This window comes from Gigantopelta aegis, chromosome 15 (genome assembly GCF_016097555.1).
Source record: "Gigantopelta aegis isolate Gae_Host chromosome 15, Gae_host_genome, whole genome shotgun sequence".
Lineage (NCBI taxonomy): Eukaryota > Metazoa > Mollusca > Gastropoda > Neomphalida > Peltospiridae > Gigantopelta > Gigantopelta aegis.
Window position 1 is genome coordinate 33872931 of NC_054713.1, and position 25654 is coordinate 33898584.

Genomic DNA, 25654 nt, shown 5'->3' on the forward strand with positions numbered 1-25654 from the left:
AGCATGTCAGCTTGCAAAGAACTTTTGAGTCGGGCTTTTCCCAATATTGATAAGGAAATAACAGATTATGTCAATGGTTTGTTCTTATATATGTGTGAATAATTAAAACATTACGTGTTTATTTTACGAACTGACTAAATAATTATACGTAGATATGCTTCTCTGTTCGGAACTTACTAGTAGTTCATTCGCTTGAATCATAGTCACTTCGTACCCAAAGCCCCAAGTCATATCGTACCATCCATTTCGTACCTTGGTCATTTCGTACCCAAGTCATTTCGTACCATTGTGAAAAGTCATTTCGTACCCCAGTCATTTTGTACCCTAGTCATTTCATTCCAGTATATAGAAAACGAATTGACTATAGCATAAAAGCAGTGGGTTTTGTTTTAAAACTTTATTTTGACAGTTTGAAAACCAGAACACGTTACTGTGCAGCATATCGTTATTGGTACCCATAATACCTGTCAACTGTTATTTCCATTTTACCTGACAAGAGCCGTATATGGTATTTACTACTAACTGACAACTGTGATTTTGTGTGAAATGGCTCCAGATAATTAGTCAAAAACAACAAAACAATATAATGGACCAACAAAATATTATTTATTTATTAGTTCTTCTTTTCAAGCTTGCTTATTTGCATCTTATTTGTTTAAGGAATAAACAATAACAACCATTAAAACATTAACTACCTTACTGATTGTCAAGTTAGCCAATTGCTAATGTTTATACAAAGTGGCAATAATTTTTAGTCTTTTGCTGATAAAATATCCCTTAAATTAACCACAAATTTGTAATTTAATGTTATTTTGTAAAAGACATTACCGGGGTAATTGTTATAAATTGTTATACCATGGTACGATATGACTTTCAGTTATGGTACGAAATAACCAAGGTACGAAATGACTTTTTGCAATGGTACGAAATGACCATGGTACGAAATGACCAAGGTACGAAATGACTTTTTGCAATGGTACGAAATGACCAAGGTACGAAATGACCAGGGTACGAAAGGACCAAATTAGGTACGAAATGACCATGGTACGAAGTGACTAGCAACCGTTCAGGACTATACCACAAACAGCCGTCTGTAAACAGTGTGTTTTTTCTTGATTAAAAATTGTTTACTACAGATAATATAAAGTCACTTACCGGTTCTACATGGTGTCATACAGGAGACGCATTGGGCATTCATTTTTAGTCGTTCGCAGAATTCAGAGTGATATATTTGCCCAAGATCCACAGCATTTATTAGTTTCTTGTTTTTACAGTAATTACTCATTATACTACAAAATAAAGATGTATTTGTTTAATACCGATTCAGTGTTTCCCCCAGGATTTTTGTTCAGAGGGTTGGCAAAATAGTTTGACGTTAACTGAGCCCCTAAAGGGTGCGAAAATGCTAGGGGAGTTCAGGGGCATGCTCCCCAGTAATGTTTTTTTAAATTTCCAGTTGTTTTTAGATGCATTATGAAATACATGTGGGTGTCATGTACACTTATAGAAGGACATATTTTAAGATAGATTTTAATAATAATGTTTATTATTATTAAATATTTGCATAATGTCAAAACAATATTTTGAAAACTAAGTGTAAAAGTATTAAACTAAGCACAAACAGATAATACATATTACTGAATTACTGATTGTAATATGTATTATCTGTTATCTATCTATTTATTTAAAAGTAAAACCCAGGTCTTCTAGAATTAAAAAAAAATCTACTAACCATGGGATTGGTGATTAAAAAAATTAATTATCCATGATTGAATATTCATTAGCCCTACTTCTGTATGTATATCAGGGGTTCTAGAATTTAAAAAATAGTGACTTCCCATACTGACCAGTGGATAAAAAATTTACTAGTCATGATAAGAAAAATTCACCTGCTAAGTTGTAATCACTCAGTGACTGATAAAACAAAAGAAAGTAAATATGTTTTTTATATATGTAGGTACATTTTTAAATTTGTGTTAATTCATCATATAATGCACTTAAAAAAAAAAAAAATCAAGTCTTGCTAATTTAATTATGTAATGTTTAAATATAATTTAAACAACAACACAAAAACAAAAACAGACCAAACAAAAAAAACATTTGGAAGTTCGTAAAACAATATGGTTATGTGCAACTTTAAAAAACCCCACCTGATCTGATGAGACTGGTCACCGTATATTTTGTTACGCCAGCACTATGTTAGAGTAACAACTGTTTGGGTGCCAGTCAGTTGCGCCAAAATTACTGCAACATTTTGTTAACTTGGTCTTTAATAAAATTACATCTGTAGGTATAGTCATTTCAGGGATGGGGCATAGATTACTGGTGGCCATATATTCATTAGTGAACTGTTGCATGTGGAAGGAAGTCGAAAGTATTGACTTGTAGATCCATTTTCCTTTTTACATATGATCGATATTGGTTGATTATTTTTATTTTTTCATTCGATCATCATGATGGTTATTTGTTTTCCCCTCACTGGCCACCAGGCTCTAACAATGTACATATTTGTGGAATACTAGTATATTTATGACTACTAGCATTTGCATTTTATTTTATTTTATAATATCGGCGAATTAATCATAGGAGTGAACTCGTCCCTTTTTTTTAATGGTTACAATATTTACAGTCTCGGTAAAGAAATTCACGGGGTCGGTGCGGGGTCCTTCCGGCCCCTAAGGGAAACACTGCCGATTCTATTCGAGATCAACAAAAGAATATTGTACCTACAATGTATCTGTGACATAATGCCGACATAGACTTAGTCGAAGAGGCCCAAATTCAAGTAATCGCATATTCATGCTAAGTATTCTAAGGGGAATTCTGAGTTTGTACCCACAATGAGTATATTCTCACAAAATTTTTACCCCCCCCCCCCCCAACAAAACAAGCATTATTTTAAATTCTAATACAACTTTCATATAAGCCTTTTTTCCATTGGTTAATTTTCGTGATAAATCGGACAATAGATGTACGCTGTCATGGGCAACCAGGATTTATTACGATGACAAAATTCAGAGAACTCGTCCGATATGCTGTCACTTAGCCTCATGTGTGGTGTTTTCGTTAGTATATTAATTCCGCGTCTTCAAACTTCCATTATATTTAAATATCGATATAAATAATTTTCAAAAAAATTACTAAGTTCAGATGAATATGATGTTATTGTTACTATTTTGTTATTATTTCGTGCCATTGTAACTTTTAACACTTCGTTGGCAGCAATGAACGCCCACCCACCCACCCCAAATAAGGTCCGGTCACTGATCGATCGCAGCAGTTACCAGCATGTGTCTTGTGGACTGCTCTTCTAGTTTGTGTTCTCAAAAGGGTACAAGCAGGTTTAAACAACATTAACTGCTTTAAAATATCGCACAATTTTGAAAAACTTTTGCAAATAATACTTACACTTTAGTAAATGCATATTATTTTATGTATTTATAAAAACTTTAAGTGAAAATATGTTAGCAACCGTTATAAACTTGTAGATCTACCCCATCAACGTGGATTTTGTACAAAATGAAACCAGGCGAACTTCTCGAAATACTTCAATATGAGGTTGAAACAACGCTCACAAATGTAAAGTCCAGTCATACCCATATGTCTTGCAACATAAATTAGCAGCCAACGAAAATATTTCCTGAATAAATGTATCCTGTATTACAATAAATCATGTTCAAAACATAGACTACAATACCAATAAATTTGCCTTTGGTTCGCTCCTAGGACCGGCCTCGGTGGCGTCGTGGCAGGCCATCGGCCTACAGGCTGGTAGGTACTGGGTTCAGATCCCAGTCGAGGCATGGTATTTTTAATCCAGATACCGACTCCAAACCCTGAGTGAGTGCTCCGCAAGGCTCAATGGGTAGGTGTAAACCACTTGCCCCGACCAGTGATCCATAACTGGTTCAGCAAAGGCCATGGTTTGTGCTATCCTGCCTGTGGGAAGCGCAAATAAAAGATCCCTTGCTGCCTATCGGAAGAGTAGCCCATGTAGTGGCGACAGCGGGTTTCCTCTCAAAATCTGTGTGGTCCTGAACCATATGTCTGACGCCATATAACCGTAAATAAAATGTGTTGAGTGCATCGTTAAATAAAACACTTCTTTCTTTCTTTGGTTCACTCCTAAGTCAGTGATGTCATTTGAAGAGAACAAAAAAAACACATTATGTCATACTTTTACTTGCTACAAGCGTTTTCAATGAATATTGTAAGTAAGGAGAATAGATAATTCGGTTTTTAAAAATTGTGGGATTTCTTAATTGCAGAAATGTTTTGAAAGTCCTTAAAAACATTTTTTTTTAAAAAGAAAGTAAGAAAGAAATGTTTTATTTAACGACGCACTCAACACATTTTATTTACGGTTGTATGACGTCAGACATATGGTTACGGACCACACAAATTTTGAGAGGAAACCCGCTGTCGCCACTACGTGGGCTACTCTTCCGATCAGCAGCAAGGGATCTTTTATTTGCGCTTTCCACAGGCAGGATAGCACAAACCATGGCCTTTGTTGAACCAGTTATGGATCACTGGTCGGTGCAAGTGGTTTACACCTACCCATTGAGCCTTGCGGATAAAAAGCTTTTAAAAGTCATATAAGTAACATAATTTGGTTGAATACAAAGTACACAAATTGGGCAGTGGGCGGGACGTGGCCCAGTGGTACAGCACTCGCTCGATATGCAGTCGGTCTGGGATCGATCCCCGTCGGTGGGCCCATTGGGATATTTCTCGTTCCAGCCAGTGTACCATGACTGGTATATATCAAAGACCGTGGTATGTACTACCCTGTCTGGTATTATGCATATAAAAGAACCCTTGCTGCTAATCGAAAAGAGTAGCTCATGAAGTGGCGACAGCAGGTTTCCTCTCTCAATATCTGTGTCGTCCTTAACCATTTGTCTGACACCATATAATTGTAAATAAAATGTGTTGAGTGCCTCATTAAATAAAACATTTCCAAATCGTGCAGTGATAAATGGAGGGTTCTAGACAGAGATGGGAGCCAGTTTACAGAAGGATTTTAGCATTAAAGTCACTACATGTAAGTTCTATCAAACTTGGTGAATTAAGTTGATTTTAGCACTAAAATCGCTTCGTAAAACAGTACCCATATCAAATATGTTAAAATTGACATACGTCTTGCATTTCAAGGTTTTTTTTCTGTCTCTGTAGGTCTGCTAGAGGATGCTAAAGATGACTTTGAGTCAGCCGAAGATCTGTTTGACGCAGTTGGGGTGATGCTGCTCCAGTCAGATGGAGACAAATCAGAGGATGACATCAGAGAAATATGTGAACGTCTCCACTCGTTTCTTAATTTGTAAGTCGTACAGCTGTATATCAGACAGAGAAATATATGAACGTCTCCACTCGGTACTTAATTTGTAAGTCATACAGCTGTATCAGACATCAGAGAAATATGTGAACGTCTCCACTCGGTTCTTAATTTGTAAGTCATACAGCTGTATATCAGACATCAAGAGAAATATGTGAATGTCTCCACTCGGTTCTTAATTTGTAAGTTATACAGCTGTATATCAGACATCAGAGAAATATGTGAACATCTCCACTCGGTTCTTAATTTGTAAGTCATACAGCTGTATCAGACATCAGAGAAATATGTGAACGTCTCCACTCGGTTCTTAATTTGTAAGTTACATGTATACAGCTGTATATCAGACATCAGAGAAATACGTGAACGTCTTCACTCGGTTCTTAATTTGTAAGTCATACAGCTGTATCAGACATCAGAGAAATATGTGAACGTCTCCACTCGGTTCTTTATTTGTAAGTCATACAGCTTACAGCTGTATATCAGACATCAGAGAAATATGTGAACGTCTCCATTCAGTTCTTAATTTGTAAGTCATACAGCTGTATGTCCTTGAAATTTTAGGAGAGCTATCAATATCGCTTCCCATCACTCCCCTAAGATTAGATATTTTAAAGGAGAATAATTTTTTAACACCCCCTTAGCATGTGAATTTATATGGTACCAGTATGGTAAATTCTTAAATGGCTCACCATGAGTTCTAGTGGATCAATTAATCACTCCCCTCAGTTTTTTTTTTTTTTGTCACAGTAAGTTCTGCTACATGTATATATATATATATATATCCATGACATGTCTGGCATAAATTTGTAACAACTGAACTGCATTACCAGTACCGTGGTATTAAAATTCACATATATTACAGGTCTTACGCTTACGCTGCCCGTTGCCAAACTACCGGTAGCCACTTTTTAATCATCACGACTGGCACATCATAGGTCATGGTATGTGCTATCCTGTCTATGGGATGTGCATATAAAAGATCCCTTCCGGCTAATTGAAAAGAGTAGCTCATGAAGTGGCGACAGCAGGTTTCCTCCCTCGATATCTATGTGGTTCTTCACAATATGTCCGACGCCAAATAACTGTAAATAAATTGTGCTGAGTGTGTCAAATAAAACATTTCCTTCCTTTTAACCATTTTCAAGAAAATAATTTACATACCTGAAGATTGGCTAAAAGTTTAGTATTTAAAACAAAATTCTTCGCTGTGTAAGCCCTGATATTGTATCATATTGGTTACGGCGACACCACTTGATACATGTGTCGTACAGGTATAGCTATATCTGACAAGACAAACATTACGATTTCATCAGTTTCCATGGGCTTCGAGAATTGTTATAAAATCCTCTAGCCATGAGATCAGTGATTTTAAAAATTTACTAGCCACGATCAAAAAGTAACTAGCCCTACTTTACTTTAAGTTAATACAATTTTACTAAGTAATACTAATAACAGTAATTGGATATGTTGCTTAAAAACACTAACATTGGGGGGGGGGGGGGTGGGGGCAGGATATTGATATTTAAAAAAATAAAAATAACTGCAATATTTGACCAAAAACATTTCACTAGCCATTGGGCATGGCAATAGTAGTTATTTACTAGCCCAACATTGAATATCACTAGCCATGGGAGTGGGGCTACCATAATCTAGAAGCCCTGTCTGACATGGCAATAGTAGTTATTTACTAGCCCAACAATGAATATCACTAGCCATGGGAGTGGGGCTACCATAATCTAGAAGCCCTGTCTGGCATGGCAGTAGTAGTTATTTACTAGCCCAACATTGAATATCACTAGCCATGGGAGTGGGGCTACCATAATCTAGAAGCCCTGTCTGGCATGGCAGTAGTAGTTATTTACTAGCCCAACATTGAATATCACTAGCCATAGGAGTGGGGCTACCATAATCTAGAAGCCCTGTCTGGCATGGCAATAGTAGTTATTTACTAGCCCAACAATGAATATCACTAGCCATAGGAGTGGGGCTACCATAATCTAGAAGCCCTGTCTGGCATGGCAATAGTAGTTATTTACTAGCCCAACATTGAATATCACTAGCCATAGGAGTGGGGCTACCATAATCTAGAAGCCCTGTCTGGCATGGCAATAGTAGTTATGTACTAGCCCAACATTGAATATCACTAGCCATGGGAGTGGGGCTACCATAATCTAGAAGCCCTGTCTGGCATGGCAATAGTAGTTATTTACTAGCCCAACATTGAATATCACTAGCCATGGGAGTGGGGCTACCATAATCTAGAAGCCCTGTCTGGCATGGCAATAGTAGTTATTTACTAGCCCAACATTGAATATCACTAGCCATAGGAGTGGGGCTACCATAATCTAGAAGCCCTGTCTGGCATGGCAATAGTAGTTATGTACTAGCCCAACATTGAATATCACTAGCCATGGGAGTGGGGCTACCATAATCTAGAAGCCCTGTCTGGCATGGCAATAGTAGTTATTTACTAGCCCAACATTGAATATCACTAGCCATAGGAGTGGGGCTACCATAATCTAGAAGCCCTGTCTGGCATGGCAATAGTAGTTATTTACTAGCCCAACAATGAATATCACTAGCCATGGGAGTGGGGCTACCATAATCTAGAAGCCCTGTCTGGCATGGCAGTAGTAGTTATTTACTAGCCCAACATTGAATATCACTAGCCATGGGAGTGGGGCTACCATAATCTAGAAGCCCTGTCTGGCATGGCAGTAGTAGTTATTTACTAGCCCAACATTGAATATCACTAGCCATGGGAGTGGGGCTACCATAATCTAGAAGCCCTGTCTGGCATGGCAATAGTAGTTATTTACTAGCCCAACATTGAATATCACTAGCCATAGGAGTGGGGCTACCATAATCTAGAAGCCCTGTCTGGCATGGCAATAGTAGTTATTTACTAGCCCAACATTGAATATCACTAGCCATAGGAGTGGGGCTACCATAATCTAGAAGCCCAGGAGGCACTCGTGTCATCGTTAGACTTCAGTTTTATGTCAGAAATTTACTTTTGAAATATCTCGTAGCATTTTACATCAGAAGAGAAATCTGGAGTGTAATCATCCTTCAAAGAATAATTTGGGTACTTTCCAACCTTTTCTTCAAAGCTTCATGTATTTATTGTGTTTTTAAAAAATATATATTTCAGTGGTCTTAATAACAAAATAGTGTCAGAAAATGGAGAAAACAAACACAGCCGAATACTGGATGCCCCCGTACACTTGGGATCAATGGCTGAAGCTTACGAAAAACTTAGTGATGCAAACAACAGCATTTGGCTTAAAAAGAAAGAAAATGACTTGGTGAGTTTTTTAGAATTAAATACTGTCAATTATTGCAATCCTAATGAACAATCACTATAGATTAAAGGGACATTCCTGACTTTGCTGCATTGTAAGATGTTTTTGACTAATAAAATATTTCTACAATTAAACTTACATATTAAATATATTTTCTTGTTTAGAATATCAGTGTCTGTATATTCAGTGTGTTTCTGGTCGTCTTAATATTTGTAAGAAGCCCAAACTAGATTTTATCTTCAAATAATTTCGTACGTACGAAAAAAAACAAAAAAAACCTACTTTTCACAGATTACTGAACATTAAAGGGACATTCCTGAGTTTTCTGCATTGTAAGATGTTTCCGAGTAATAAAATATTAAATTTACATATTAAATATATATTCTTGTTTAAAATATCTGTATATTCAATGTGTTTCTGATCGTCTTGATATTTGTAAGAAGCCCAAACTGGATTTTGTCTTCAAATAAATTCGTACGTACGAAAAAACATAGTTTAGGAAATAAAATTAAATTTAACCTAGCACTAATATTAGAACGATCAGAAACACGTTTAATATATAGCCACTAATATTTTATGCAGAAAAATATATTTGATATGTGATTACAATCGTTAAAAAGTCTCTGTTAGTCAATAACATCTTTAAAATTTTAACTTGCAGCAAATTCAGGAATGTTCCTTTAAAGGAAATCTTTGTGTGGGCCATATTTTCCTTATCGATTCTTATAGGCAGGGTGATATAGGATCATCAAATATGGTATGCAAGTACAGCTTGGAATGGCGGTGTGTTGTCTATTATAACTAGGTCATCATGACCTACTTTTGACAGGCATGCCTCACAAGTACTCTTGTTCATAATAGCTGCAAAATTGTTGGACACTGGATTATATATTTTAAAATGTAGCCTTCTACTGGTATATCAAAGGCTGTGGTGTTGCTATCCTGTCTGTGGGATGGTGCATATAAAAGATCCATTGCTGCTAATCGAAAAATGTAGCCCAGGAAGTGCCGACAGCGGGTTTCCTCTCTCAATATCTGTGTGGTCCTTAACCATATGTCCAACGCCATATAACCGTAAATAAAATGTGTTGAGTGCGTCATTAAATAAAACATTTCCTTCCTTCCTTCTAAATTTTACATTGACAATTTTAATTTGACAATCATCAGTGCTGCTACACATTTACATTTGGGGGGGGGGGGGGGGGGGGGGGGGCATTTATATTCTTATTATTTGTACTAAATTACTGTTGTAAAATGATTCCAATTTCAAGGGCTCAAAATCCTTGTCATGTATAGTGTTCCATTATTCATTGTGTCAGTTTCATTTTGTTCTGTTTGTAACATTTCCAGAAAGTTGATAAAAAGAAGCTAGAAAAGGCCCAGGCACAGAGACAGAAGAAGCTGGACAAGAGAGTAGATACTGTTCCGGAGATTAAAACACCGGAGAGGTGAGCGGTTTAATGTGGTGTAATCACCTTGCAATATACAGAGAGGTGAAGATCACGGAATTCAGAAACTGAAACAGAATTCCCAATTTTTATAGTCTTGTATGTTTTTTTAATATTTCATTTTAACAAATAATTTCAGTTTCATGCTCAAACATAATTATAAACATTTATTTTATTTTGGCATGTACTTTGTTTATAATGTTTAAAAGAAGGCTGGTTGGGTTTTTGGGGGGGGGGGGGGGTTATACATTAAAGAAATGTATTTATCTGAATATTGTTAATAACATTATTTCAGTATGTTGGCAACAGCAAGTCAGCAGTTTAATCGTAAAGACACCAAAATGGATGCATCCGGAAACAACAGAAATTATGACGTCAGAATTGAAGACTTTGATGTGGCCTTTGGAGAACGGTATTCAGTTTGGGATTTTTCATATTGATCTCTTTGTTTTTATTTCAGGCACACATATATATATATATATATATATATATATATGTATATATATATATATATATGACATCTATCTTGAAGGACAAATTACTGACCGTCTCATTATATGTTCAGTTCTTTTTCTTCTGCGTTCAAGCTATAGTTTTTCATGCTTTAGATTTGGAGTCCGGTTGTGGTATTAAAAAACGCTGTCTCTGTCAAGTCTTCTTTGGAACCCCAAAGCTTGACAGCCAGAGTTTCTCCAATCAGCCAGTGCTTTATCCTGGCATTGTCGTAGAGGGGGCAGAATTGCAGGATGTGCTCTGGGGACTGTGGTCCTGTTTGACATGGACATAATATGTTCAGTGGTAGGGCATTGATTAGACCTCGCAGAATTGGTATTCATTTTAATGTATCTTGCTTATATCCAGTTATGGTTCAAGCATGCTGTCCTGGGCACATACCTCAGCTATCTGGGCTGTGTGTCCAGTCAGGATAGACACCAATGGGTATTGGTTTTGGGTCAGTAGCATGGATTACATAGGATTTATTATATACTTTTGGCGAATAAATGTAAAAATATTAAATGATTACTTTTATAATAAGTAGAAAATTTCATGTGGTTTTTACTTGTTTTTTTTTTTCTTTTCAAATATGATTTATATCTCATTGTATGATATCTGTATTTTCATATCAAACTCATTGCACATATACGACAGGGGCAGATCCAGGAAATATTTTGTTGGGGGCTGATGGAAAAGGACATATGAATCAACTTGTCAAAAGGGCAGTTCCAATGAAAACAAATTAACAGAAGTAAAAAAAGTGGGTGAGACGTAGCCCAGTGGTAAAGCACTCGTTTGATGTACGGTCGGTCTGGGATCAATCACCATTGGTGGGCCCATTGGGCTATTTCTCGTCACAGCATGTGCACCACGGCTGGTATATCAAAGGTCGTGGTATGTGCTATCCTGTCTGTGATGGTGCATATAAAAGATCCCTTGCTACTAATGGAAAAATGTAACGGGTTTCCTCTCTTTAACTGTCAAAATTACCATATGTTTGACATCCAATAGCCGATGATTAATAAATCAATGTGCTCTAGTGGTGTTATTAAACAAAACAAATTTTTTTTTTTTTTTTTTAAAGGGACACTTGAATATTTTTTAGTGTGAGTTGTGTCCCCTGGTTCTTCCCATTGTAGCTGCCTCTTCACGACTCGTGCGATACGATTAAAGACTTCACCATATTTGATCAAAAAAACCCTAAAATATTCTATATTCATATTCTTTCAGAGTTCTTCTAACAGGTGCCAGTATATACCTGATGGCTGGAAGACGATACGGTTTTATTGGTCGGAATGGTTTGGGTAAAACAACACTGTTGAAAATGATAGCAGGGTGAGTCATGCTTATATGTACATTTGGAACTACAGTGAAACCCCTCTAAACCAGACACCCTTGGGATCAAGTAAATGTCCAGTTTTAAAAGGTGTCCGGTTTAGAGAGGTTAGGTTCTGTACTGATTTTTAAAATGGACCGAGAATGATGTCCGGTTTTTGAGGGAATTCCCATTTACAGAGGGTCCGGTTTTTAGAGGTTTCACTGTAGTTACTTTCCTGATTAAATCATTTAGGACGATACTTAACATAGTGGCCACTTCGAATTGACAATTCTTAAATAAATTCTATCAGTTGTACACATCAAACAGCAACATGCGTAACTGAAAAGCATTTTAGTGTTTTAAGCACTATGTTCCTGATCTGAACATCTTTTCTTTATCTCCCACATATCCAAGCTATGTTTTTGTAGGTTGGTGCACATAAAAGATCCCTTGATACCAATGGAAAACTGTAGCGGGTTTCCTCTCTAAGAATATGTCAAAATTACCAAATGGTTGACATCAAATAGTTGATGAGTGGTGTCGTTAAACAAAACAGTCTTTTAACTTAAATTCACCCAGTAGCCAATGATTAATAAATCAATGTGCTTTAGTTATACCTGCTTTGCTTTCACATAAGTGCTGCAAAGTGTCTCATAAAATACACATGAAATACAAAACTTTATCCGAAAACAGGCTCGCCTTATGTATGATGTCATTTTAATGTTTTCCCTATGTACATTATAGTATAATTTATGCACAAATCTAATATATTACTCAAGATAAAATCGTATGAACAACATTTATTTATTTATTTATACTATTCAAGAGAGGTAACTCTTGGTCCTTTTTACTTTTAATCAAAAAGCAATTTTAATGCAGGATTTTCACAATTTTTTGTTGTATAAAATTGAAATAGCCTTTATTGGAAATAAAAACATACATTATGTCATCTGATATTTGACTACAGTTTGGAAAAACAGGGGTTTTTTTTTTTTGGGGGGGGGGGGGTAACTTTACATCATTATACGGTCAACCTGTGAGAACACAAACTGTATTCACTCATGGAAAAAGAAAATATGATCCACATTTTCTTCAGGGTATTGTTTCGTTGTTGTTACAATGGCCAGTTAAAGATCCCGTCACACATCAGTGTCATGTTGTGCCAAAATGGTGAGATCTGAGGACCTGTCAAACTATTTTGTGTTACATATTCCAAAAAGATAAAACGATCCCAGTTTTTTTTCAGAGTGTAGTATGTGCTATCCTGTTTATGGAATGGTGTACATGTATATAAAAGATCTCTTGCCACTAATGAAAAAAAGGTAGCAGATTTCCTCTCTAAGACTCTGTGTCAAAATTACCAAATGTTTGACATCCATTAGCTCTATTGGTGTCGTTAATTAAAACCAACTTTAACCTGTTGATGTTGTTGTTACAGTGGTCAGTTGAAGATTCCGTCTCACATCAGTGTGCTGCACGTAGAACAGGAGGTGACAGGAGACGATACGCAGGCGCTGCAGAGCGTTTTAGAGTGCGACACAAAACGTGAATCTCTGCTACACGAGGAAAAAGAGATCGCGGCAAAACTGAATTCTTCAAGGTAGGCATGGCGTAGTTTTTGAAAAACGTAGGAGAGTGGAGAATCACACTACACTAAATGCTTAGGAGGAGGAATAACATTCTTCAAAATAATTGGTGTTTGAGTGGAAAGAACGGGAGGAATAGCAGGTTTTAAAAAATAATGAAGTGTCTTAAATGATACAGATTTATAACCAAATATTACTTATATTTTATTGTTTACATTATCCATTTCTATACAACCGAAGTGTTTCTGGTCATCCTGGTGTTTCTAATATAACAAAATGCATTTTCATATTTTTTAAAATGCACGTGCGTCTGAGAAATAACGATTATGGAGTCTATTTTTAATAGTATTTCAACATCAGACTTTTGTTTTACTCTGTTGTATCCAAATGTGTTATAGGTTTGTAAATTAATCAAACTTAGTGTCCATTTTTTGCGAATTGAAACTAGGGTCTAAGTGAAAAATATGACTTAGTGTTTAAAAACTAGAGTATGTCCCTTTAACCGATACACCACAAGGCCTTTTATTTCATTGTTTCATCTGTTTTACTGTGTGATGTCACTAAACTAATACACTGTTTTACTGTGTGATGTCACTAAACTAATACACTGTTTTACTGTGTGATGTCACTAAACTAATACATTGTATTGTGTTATTGTTTGACAGTCCCAGGTCTGAACTAAACTAATAACTGTTTTACTGTGTGATGTCACTAAACTAATACATTGTATTGTGTTACTGTTTGACAGTCCCAGGTCGAAACTAAATTAATATCTGTTTTACTGTGTGATGTAACTAAACTAATACATTGTATTGTGTTACTGTTTGACAGTCCCAGGTCTGAACTAAACTAATACTGTTTTACTGTGTGATGTCACTAAACTAATACATTGTATTGTGTTACTGTTTGACAGTCCCAGGTCTGAACTAAATTAATATCTGTTTTACTGTGTGATGTCACTAAACTAATACATTGTATTGTGTTATTGTTTGACAGTCCCAGGTCTGAACTAAACTAATAACTGTTTTACTGTGTGATGTCACTAAACTAATACATTGTATTGTGTTACTGTTTGACAGTCCCAGGTCGAAACTAAATTAATATCTGTTTTACTGTGTGATGTAACTAAACTAATACATTGTATTGTGTTACTGTTTGACAGTCCCAGGTCTGAACTAAACTAATAACTGTTTTACTGTGTGATGTCACTAAACTAATACATTGTATTGTGTTACTGTTTGACAGTCCCAGGTCTGAACTAAATTAATATCTGTTTTACTGTGTGATGTCACTAAACTAATACATTGTATTGTGTTACTGTTTGACAGTCCCAGGTCTGAACTAAATTAATATCTGTTTTACTGTGTGATGTCACTAAACTAATACATTGTATTGTGTTACTGTTTGACAGTCCCAGGTCTGAACTAAATTAATATCTGTTTTACTGTGTGATGTCACTAAACTAATACATTGTATTGTGTTACTGTTTGACAGTCCCAGGTCGAAACTAAATTAATATCTGTTTTACTGTGTGATGTCACTAAACTAATACATTGTATTGTGGTATTGTTTGACAGTCCCAGGTCTGAACTAAATTAATATCTGTTTTACTGTGTGATGTCACTAATCTAATACATTGTATTGTGTTATTGTTTGACAGTCCCAGGTCTGAACTAAATTAATATCTGTCTTACCATGTGATGTCACTAAACTAATACATTGTATTGTGTTATTGTTTGACAGTCCCAGGTCTGAACTAAATTAATATCTGTCTTACCGTGTGATGTCACTAAACCAATACATTGTATTGTGTTATTGTTTGACAGTCCCAGGTCTGAACTAAATTAATATCTGTTTTACCTTGTGATGTCACTAAACTAATACATTGTATTGTGTTAGTGTTTGACAGTCCTGGGTCTGAACTAAATTAATATCTGTTTTACTGTGTGATGTCACTAAACTAATACATTGTATCTGTGTTATTGTTTGACAGTCCTGGGTCTGAACTAAATTAATATCTATTTTACTGTGTGATGTCACTAAACTAATACATTGTACCTGTGTTATTGTTTTGACAGTCCTGGGTCTGAACTAAATTAATATCTATTTTACTGTGTGATGTCACTAAACTAATACATTGTACCTGTGTTATTGTTTGACAGTCCTGGGTCTGAACTAAATTAATATCTATTTTACTGTGTGATGTCACTAAACTAATACATTGTATCTGTGTTATTGTTTGACAGTCCTGGGTCTGAACTAAATTAATATCTATTTTACTGTGTGATGTCACTAAACTAATACATTGTACCTGTGTTATTGTTTGACAGTCCTGGGTCTGAACTAAATTAATATCTATTTTACTGTGTGATGTCACTAAACTAATACATTGTATCTGTGTTATTGTTTGACAGTCCTGAGTCTGAACTAAATTAATATCTATTTTACTGTGTGATGTCACTAAACTAATACATTGTACCTGTGTTATTGTTTGACAGTCCTGGGTCTGAACTAAATTAATATCTATTTTACTGTGTGATGTCACTAAACTAATACATTGTACCATTGTATTGTGTTATTGTTTGACAGTCCTGGGTCTGAACTAAATTAATATCTATTTTACTGTGTGATGTCACTAAACTAATACATTGTACCTGTGTTATTGTTTGACAGTCCTGGGTCTGAACTAAATTAATATCTATTTTACTGTGTGATGTCACTAAACTAATACATTGTATTGTGTTACTGTTTGACAGTCCTGGGTCTGAACTAAATTAATATCTGTTTTACTGTGTGATGTCACTAAACTAATACATTGTATTGTGTTACTGTTTGACAGTCCCAGGTCTGAATTAAACTAATAACTGTCTTACCATGTGATGTCACTAAACTAATACATTGTACTTGTGTTATTGTTTAACAGTCCTGGATCTGACAAAGACATGTCGTCACGGTTACACGAGATCTACAAGGAACTGGAGGAAATGGAGGCCGAGAAGGCCCCGGCGAGGGCTGGTGTTATTCTCGCCGGTCTCGGGTTCTCAGCTGAGGGGCAGACCCGCCCGACAAGGTAACACACCGGTCATTTTAGCCAGATGACATTAAACAACTGCAGAGCGAGATGTAGCCCAGTGGTAAAGCGTTCGCTTGATGCGCGGTCGGTTTGAGATAGATCTCCCCCATCGGTGGGCCCATTGGGCTATTTCTCGTTCCAGCCAGTACACCAAGACTGGTGTATCAAAGGCTGTGGTATGTGCTATCCTGTCTGTGGGATTGTGTATATAAAAGATCCCTTACTAATGGAAACTTGTAGCGGGTTTCCTCTCTTAAGACTGTCAAAATTATAAAATTTTGGACCTCCAAGTGGTGTCGTTAAACAAAACAACCTTACTTAATGACACAAATGGATTGGATTTGCCAGTCAAATTTCGCGTTATATGCAGATTGAATTGCAATAAAGAACTGCATATTATGGTGTAAAATATTAAAACTGTTCTGAGTTTGTTGTTGTCAAGATGTTGCTGAATAACAGACTATATAAAATACTAAAGGGACATTCCTGAGTTTGCTGCATTGTAAGATGCTTCCGACTAATAAAATATTTCTACGAATAAACTTACATATTATATATATTTTCTTGTTTAGAATATCAGTGTCTGTACATTCAGTGTGTTTCTGGTTGTCTTAATATTTGTAAGGAGCCCAAACTGGATTCTGTTAATAAATAATTTCGTATGTACGAAAAAAGTTATATTTTAGGAAATAAAATGAAATTTAACCTAGTAAAAATATTAGAATGATCAGAAACATGTTTTACTATACAGCCATTCATATTTTATGCAGAAAAATATATTTGATATGTAATTACAATTATTAAAAAGGCTCTGTTAGTCGATAACACCTTAAAAGTTGCAGCAACCTCAGGAATGTCCCTTTAATGGCTATACATTAAATGTGTTTCTGATCATCCTGTTGTTTGTACTAGGTCAAACTCCATTTTATTTCCTGATATATATTTTTTCAAATCCAATTTGGGTTACTTACAAATATCAAGACTATCAGAAACACATTGAATATACAGACACTGATCAATATTCTAAACAAGAAAATATATTTACATGTATGTAATTTTAGTTGTTAAAAGACAAACATCATTCAAAGCATCAAACTCAGAACAGTTCTTTTAATGTGGGTAATCTATTCTTTGTGGTTAAATAAATAAACATATACAAGATTGCTTCTTTTACATGTAAACTTATTTAACCATTAAGCAGTTAGTTATAATTTGCCAAATTGCAGCTATGTGTGCATTATGGAAATATATAGGATAGATTATTTAAAGACACGGAAATGATTGTTCAAGATTATGTTATGTGAGAACCATCATTTGTTTCTGTCGTTTCAGGGAATTTTCCGGTGGATGGAGAATGCGGTTGGCTTTAGCTAGAGCACTGTTTTCAAAGTGAGTTATTTTAAATTTTAATTTGTTTTTCCTAATACCTATATAATGTCTTCCAACTTACATAATAGTGTGACTGCCACAGGTGTTCTTTCTCATTATCAGGACCAGGCCTTAGTGCTTATAAAACCTGTTGAGTCTAAGACTCGAGACTCTAATAGAGTCTGAGACGTCATGGCAACGCCATACAAATTTTATGCGTGTGACATCATTAGAGATTGAATCTGGACTCTATAAAAGTTTTATAAGCACGGTCCCAGCTGTCAAAATAACCATACGTTAGACGATAAACTGAGAATTATTTTAACATGTACTGAGGTGTCATTAATCCAATATTCCTTAAATTTCCAAATAAATCTTCCTTTCTTTTTGTCTTTCTGGAGCAGGATTTAGCTCAGTTGGTTGAGTGCTCGCATGAGATACAGGATCGAACCACCTCGGTGGATCCATTCAACTGATTGTGTTTTTTCTCGTTCCAACCAGTACACCACAACTGGACAAAGACCGTGGTATGTGCTTTCCTGTCTGTGGGAAAGTGCATATAAAAGATCCCTTGCTACATTAGGTTTCCCCTGATGACTACGAGTTAGAATAACAATATGTTTGACATCCAATAGCCGATGATTAATTAATCAATGTGCTCCAGTGGTGTCGAGGGTGGGACGTAGCCCAGTGGTAAAGCGTTCGCTCGATGCACAGTCGGTCTGGAATCGATTCCTGTTGGTGGGCCCATTGGGCTATTTCTCGTTCCAGCCAGTGCACCACGACTGGTATATCAAAGACTGTGGTATGTACTACCCTGTCCGTGGGATGGTACATATAAAAGATCCCTTGCTGCTAATCGAAAAGAGTAGCCCATGAAGCGGCGACAGCGGGTTTCCTCTCTCAATATCTGTGTGGTCCTTAACAATATGTCTGACGCCATATAATCATAAATAAAATGTGTTAGGTGCGTCGTTAAATAAAATATTTCCATTGGTGTTGTTAAACTAAACAAACTTTTTTTTTTTTTCTCATTATTGGGACCAGCTGTCAAAATAACCACACGGTAGACAATAAACTGATAATTATTTTAAAGGGATATACCCTAGTTTTTAAACATTAAGGCACATTTTTTACTATTAATAGCCATTTTTGATAACTAAAATCATACTTTACTTAGATCTTATTGTTTATATTATCCCTTTCCGTACATTCGAAGTGGTTTTGGTCATCCTGGTGGTTTTAATATCACAAAATGCATTTCTCATATTTTAAAAAATACACGTGCGCCTGAGAAGTAACTGTTATGGAGTCGGGTTTTACTCTAGTTTTAGAGGGTATTTCACCGTTTCAAAGTCACAGACTCATCTTTCACTCAGTTGTAACTTTATCCAAATGTATTACAAGTTTATAGATTAATTAAACGTAGTGTTAATTTTCACGGGTTGAAACTAGGGTCTGTCCCTTTAATATGTACTGAGGACCGTGTCTTCAATCATATCTTCACTTCCTTTAATATGTACTGAGGACCGTGTCTTCAATCATATCTTCACTTCCTTTAATATGTACTGAGGACTGTGTCTTCAATCATATCTTCACTTCCTTTAATATGTACTGAGGACCGTGTCTTCAATCATATCTTCACTTCCTTTAATATGTACTGAGGACCGTGTCTTCAATCATATCTTCACTTCCTTTAAGTTTTCTTACCGTACTGTAATTGCATAGATTATGTTAAATTTAAAACATACAACAAATTCGTTTTACTTTCAGACCAGACTTGCTACTACTTGATGGTAAGTATATCTTAAATGTTTTCAACTACAGTACAACAGCTCCCTTGAATATCGGTCTTCCGGTGTAATCATGTAGCTCTGGCCACGGTGGCGTGGTTAAGCCATCGGACATACGGCTGGTAGGTACTGGGTTCGCAACCCGGTACCAGCTTCCACCCAGAGAGAGAGGGCAGGATGTAGTCCAGTGGTAAAGCGCTCGCTTGATGCGCGGTCGGTCTGGGATCGATCTCCATCGGTGGGCCCATTGGGCTATTTCTCGCTCCAGCCAGTGCACCACAACTGGTATATCAAAGGCCGTGGTATGTGTTATCCTGTGGGATGGTGCATATAAAAGATCCCTTGCTGCTAATCAAAAAGAGTAGCCCATGAAGTGGCGACAGCGGGTTTCCTCTCTCAATATCTGTGTGGTCCTTAACCATATGTCTGACGCCATATAACCATAAATAAAATGTGTTGAGTGCGTCGTTAAATAAAACATTTCTTCTTTTTTTTCCGTATACCTGTAAATGAGATATTTAATATTGTGCAATTCATTTGAGTGTATTTATATTGTTTATTTTGTGTCTGTCCACAGAACCTACAAACATGTTGGACATGAAGGCAATTATCTGGCTGGAGAATTACCTACAGGTGAAGTTGACAAATATTAATTAATTTAAAATAATATTTTCAAATATTAATTTTCAGTTTAATATTTGAAAATGGTTTCAGTATGTGTGCATGTAGGTTTTGATTTAATAAGAAAAAGAAAATGGGTCTTTTGTTTTTTTTCGGGGGGGAGGGGGTGGGGGGTTTAGGGGGGGTTTCTGTTATTTTGTTAAAGTTTTACACTTTCCAAGATCCAAACTTTATTCTTTATTCTAAAAAGGGCCGGGATTTAGCTCAGTCAATTGTGTGCTTGCTTGAGGTGCTTGCGTCACAGGATCGAACCTCCTCAGTGGATCTGTTTAACTAATTGGATTTTTTCTCATTCCAACCAGTGCACCACAACTGGTCAAAGGCCGTGGTATGTGCTTTCCTGTCTGTGGGGAAGTGCATATAAAAGATCCCTTTCTGCGTTAAGAAAATGTTGCGGGTTTCCTCTCATGACTACGAGTCAGAATTATCAGATGTTTGACATCCAGTAGCCGATGATTAATTAATCAATGTGCTCTAGTGGTGGTGTTAAACAAAACAAACTTTATTCTAAAATGTATATGAATTTGTATGGAATTCTGAATTTTAGTCCCTTCCCCCCCCCCCCCCCCCCCCCCCCCCCCCCAATCTTGTGAGTGACACTTCAAAATTAAAACTTCATGTACGCATTTTAACTTATTTCTACATTGACCCTTTAAATGTTGTTACTTTCTGTCCCACGTCTGGTCACTGGCCGGTCGGGACATAGTCCAGTGGTAAAGCGGTGGCCTGATGCGCGGTCGGTCTGGGATCGATCCCTTTCGGTGGGCCCATTAGGCTATTTCTCATTCCATCCAGTGCACCGGTCTCGGTTGCGTCATGGTTAGGTCATCGGTCTACAGGCTGGTAGGTACTGGGTTCAGATCCCAGTCCAAACCCTGAGTGAGTGCTCCGCAAGGCTCAATGGGTAGGTGTAAACCACTTGCACCGACCAGTGATCCATAACTGGTTCAACAAAGGCCATGGTTTGTGCTATCCTGCCTGTGGGAAGTGCAAATAAAAGATCCCTTGCTGCCTGTCATAAAAGAGTAGCCTATGTGGCAGCAGCAGGTGTCAGAATGACCATATGTTTGACGCCCAATAGCCGATGATAAGATAAAAAATCAATGTGCTCTAGTGGCGTCGTTAAATAAAACAAACTTTACTTTTTTTCCACCCAGTGCACCATGACTGGTATACCAAAGGTCATGGTATGTGCTATCCTGTCTGTGGGATAGTGTATATAAAAGATCCCTTGCTACTAATGGAAAAATGTAGTGGGTTTCCTCTCTGTGACTGTGTCAAAATGACCGTATGTTTGACATCCAATAGCCGGTGATTAATAAATAAATTTTTGTGTTGTTACACAAAACAAACTTTAAACCATCTATTTATTTTTTAAACATTCACGGAAACACAATTTATAATTATTTTTAAGGCCTAGGTGCTTAATTTAACGGATCGAATCCGTTTGATGGACATATTTTCTGATTGTGTTTCTTGATTGAAACAGAAATGGCCGAAAACAATGGACATATTTTCTGATTGTGTTTTTTTTTATTGGAACAGAAATGACCGAAAACACTGGACATATTTTCTGATTGTGTTTTTTTATTGAAACAGAAATGGCCGAAAACAATGGACATATGTTTTTTATTGTGTTTTTTTATTGGAACAGAAATGGCCGAAAACACTGGACATATTTTCTGATTGTGTTTTTTTATTGAAACAGAAATGGCCGAAAACAATGGACATATGTTTTTTATTGTGTTTTTTTATTGAAACAGAAATGGCCGAAAACAATGGACATATGTTTTTTATTGTGTTTTTTTATTGAAACAGAAATGGCCGAAAACAATGGACATATTTTCTGATTGTGTTTTTTTATTGAAACAGAAATGGCCGAAAACAATGGACATATGTTTTTTATTGTGTTTTTTCATTGAAACAGAAATGGCCGAAAACAATGGACATATGTTTTTTATTGTGTTTTTTTATTGAAACAGAAATGGCCGAAAACAATGGACATATGTTTTTTATTGTGTTTTTTTATTGAAACAGAAATGGCCGAAAACAATGGACATATTTTCTGATTGTGTTTTTTTATTGAAACAGAAATGGCCGAAAACAATGGACATATGTTTTTTATTGTGTTTTTTCATTGAAACAGAAATGGACGAAAACAATGGACATATGTTTTTTATTGTGTTTTTTTATTGAAACAGAAATGGCCGAAAACAATGGACATATGTTTTTTATTGTGTTTTTTTATTGAAACAGAAATGGCCGAAAACAATGGACATATGTTTTTTATTGTGTTTTTTTATTGAAACAGAAATGGCCGAAAACAATGGACATATTTTCTGATTGTGTTTTTTTATTGAAACAGAAATGGCCGAAAACAATGGACATATTTTCTGATTGTGTTTTTTTATTGAAACAGAAATGGCCGAAAACAATGGACATATGTTTTTTATTGTGTTTTTTTATGGAAACAGAAATGGCCAAACACAATGGACTTATTTTTTTATTGTGTTTTTTCATTGAAACAGAAATGGCCGAAAACAATCCTGGTTGTCTCTCACGACCGACTATTCCTGAACGCCGTGTCGACCGATATTGTGCACCTCCACTCACAGAAGATCGACTCGTACCGGGGCAATTACGAAGCCTTCTACAAAACGAGGTCGGAAAGGATGAAAAGCCAACAGAGAGAATACGAAGCTCAAAAACAATACAGAGATCACATACAGGTGAGCTGTTGGGAGGCGATGTATCAGTTCGATCCCTGTGTATGTTTAGACGCCTATTAATTTTTTAGAAAGGTACTTCTTCTTTTTTTCTCGTCCACTGCTTCAGTCGTTTTAGTGACTCACCTTTGTGAAGTATAATTACTTTTTTGCCAGCAGCATAAAATTTTATGTTTAGCTCAATATTATAAGTTTTGTATTTAGCTCCATTTCTTATAAACTGTAAGTCCTAAAAAATAAAACTTGGTTTGTAGTTGCAAGGGGAGCTGGGGGCTGTAGCCGCCCCAATAATTCTGAATAAAAAATAGTATTCAAAGAAAACCTTAAGGCAAATATGAATTTTACCTGTAGAATGCAGGAAATTGCATTTCAGGATATCTAGTTTTCAAAATGTTATGGGGGAGCATACCCCGAAACTCCCTAGAAACTTTGCTTTGCGCCCTTGATATCAGTCAGCCCTCCCTCAATGTCTACTTGATTCCGCTGTGCCTGAGTTGTACCAATTGATATTTATCATAATGCATGTTGGGGGGGGGGGGTGGGGGGGGGGGAGGTTTTATTTAAAGTTTAATTATTTAAAAACAACAACGACACGATTGAGTTAAAGTTTAGCCATGCTGACTGGCCTGGGCCCCGTTCCACAAAGCGATCTTAGTCCTAAGATCACCTTAAGTGCATAGCTATCTTATGCACTAAGGTGATCTTAGTGCTAAGATTGCTTCGTGGAACAGGGCCCTGGGCACTTAGCTATGTTGGCTGTTAAGGGCAGTGACTCATGCATACCTGTAGTGGTTAGATATTATTTCAAGAAATAAATTTATTTATTGTAAAGGCTTTGAAGGTGAAATTAGATTAATCTCTGTTTATGTACTTACCTTTTACAATGTCAATGTTATATTTTAATATCTTGATTGTTGCAGATTTTTATAGACCGGTTCCGATACAATGCCAACAGAGCATCACAAGTTCAGAGTAAACTGAAGTTACTTGAGAAGTTGTAAGTGGCAACCTACCTGACAAGGAAGAAAGGAAGGAGATGTTTTTATTTAATGACGCACTCAACACATTTTATTTATGGTTATATGGCATCGGGACATATGGTTAAGGACCACACAGATATTGAGGGAGGAAACCCACTGTCACCACTTCATGGGCTACTCTTTTCGATTAGCAGCAAGGGATCTTTTATATGCACCATCCCATAGACAGGATAGCACATACCATGGCCTTTGATGTACCAGTCATGGTGCACTGGCTGGAGTGAGAAATAGCCCAATGGGCACACTGACGGGGATTGATCCCAATGCTACCTGACGGTGTATAATATTAAACTCTATATTATATTCCGACGCCATATAACCTTAAATAAAATGTGTTGAGTGCGTTGTTAAATAAAACATTTCCTTCCTTCCTATATTATATTTTATTGTTGTATTTGTGCTGCCCTTGTAACTGTAACAGAAAAATCAACCTCCACTGAGGGGATTCGAACCATGGCCTCTCAGTGCGAGAGTCCAGCGCACTACCAACTGAGCTAATAGGGAAATTCACACCAGCTACTGCCAGTAGGAGCACTTTATATCAACACTACTACATAACTGTACTATATTTGGTTGGTTTAACTGAAAATAAAAATTTATTTAACTGCATTGTTAAATAAAACCTTTTTCCCTTCATTCATGATGCAGTTTCTAAATCTGAAAGCTGATAAGACTAGATAAAGCTAGAGTGAAATGTTTGATGTTAGATTACAAACTATCCGATGCATATTATTGGGTGGAATAGGTTCGAATCCTGACACATGACAATGTGTGTTTTGTATAATTTTTAAGGCAGAATTAGTTGTGGTTTACTTTGTATACACATGAGATGTAGATTTAAAAAGAAAATACAAATGTACGAGGTATTGAAATAAATTTTTGAATGGTCAGTTAGGTTATCGGGAGGTTACTACATGACAATAAAGTCAGGAATAGTACTTCATCCGTGAAAATTAACACTAAGTTTAGTTAATCTACAAACCTGTAACACTTTTGGATAAAGTTACAATTGAGTGAAACATGATTCTGTGACTTTGAAATGGTGAAATAACATCTAAAAATAGACTAAAACTCAACTCCATAACGTGCTTTTCAGACGCACATGCGTTTTAAAAAAATATGATAAATGCATTTTGTGATATTAAAAACACCAGTAAGACCAAAAACACTTCGAATGTACGGAAGTAAAGTATGATTTTAGTTATCAAAAACAGCTCTAATAGTAAAAAATATGCCTTAGTGTTTAAAAACTAGGGTATGTTCCTTTAAACAAAAACAACAGCAGGTAAATTTTGATCAGTTATGTTTTATTCTGATATAACTTAAATGAACATACGCTCAAGTATAAATACATTTACAACAGTGATATGAATGAATACCAAAATATTGGTGTATCTTTGATGACCGTTAACAATAAAAATAAGGGAATTCTAAACTTGAGCAATATGTCCTTACCACGGCCAATATTTTCGAAACTATCTTT

The 25654-nt window shown here is 36.1% G+C and overlaps 1 protein-coding gene across 1 annotated transcript in view; it reads left to right on the top strand.

Moving 5' to 3' along the window:
* The window catches only part of LOC121390207 (ATP-binding cassette sub-family F member 3-like), a 37117-nt gene continuing 11463 nt past the window's right edge, over positions 1 to 25654 (top strand). The window contains exons 1-13 of the mRNA XM_041521977.1: positions 1 to 76; positions 5179 to 5323; positions 8493 to 8646; positions 9994 to 10091; positions 10387 to 10503; positions 11817 to 11921; positions 13343 to 13504; positions 16414 to 16560; positions 17896 to 17952; positions 19705 to 19727; positions 20302 to 20357; positions 22934 to 23134; positions 24052 to 24128. Of these exons, the coding sequence (XP_041377911.1) occupies positions 4 to 76; positions 5179 to 5323; positions 8493 to 8646; positions 9994 to 10091; positions 10387 to 10503; positions 11817 to 11921; positions 13343 to 13504; positions 16414 to 16560; positions 17896 to 17952; positions 19705 to 19727; positions 20302 to 20357; positions 22934 to 23134; positions 24052 to 24128 (1415 nt within the window). The 5' untranslated portion in view covers positions 1 to 3. The remainder of the gene's footprint in view (positions 77 to 5178; positions 5324 to 8492; positions 8647 to 9993; positions 10092 to 10386; positions 10504 to 11816; positions 11922 to 13342; positions 13505 to 16413; positions 16561 to 17895; positions 17953 to 19704; positions 19728 to 20301; positions 20358 to 22933; positions 23135 to 24051; positions 24129 to 25654) is intronic.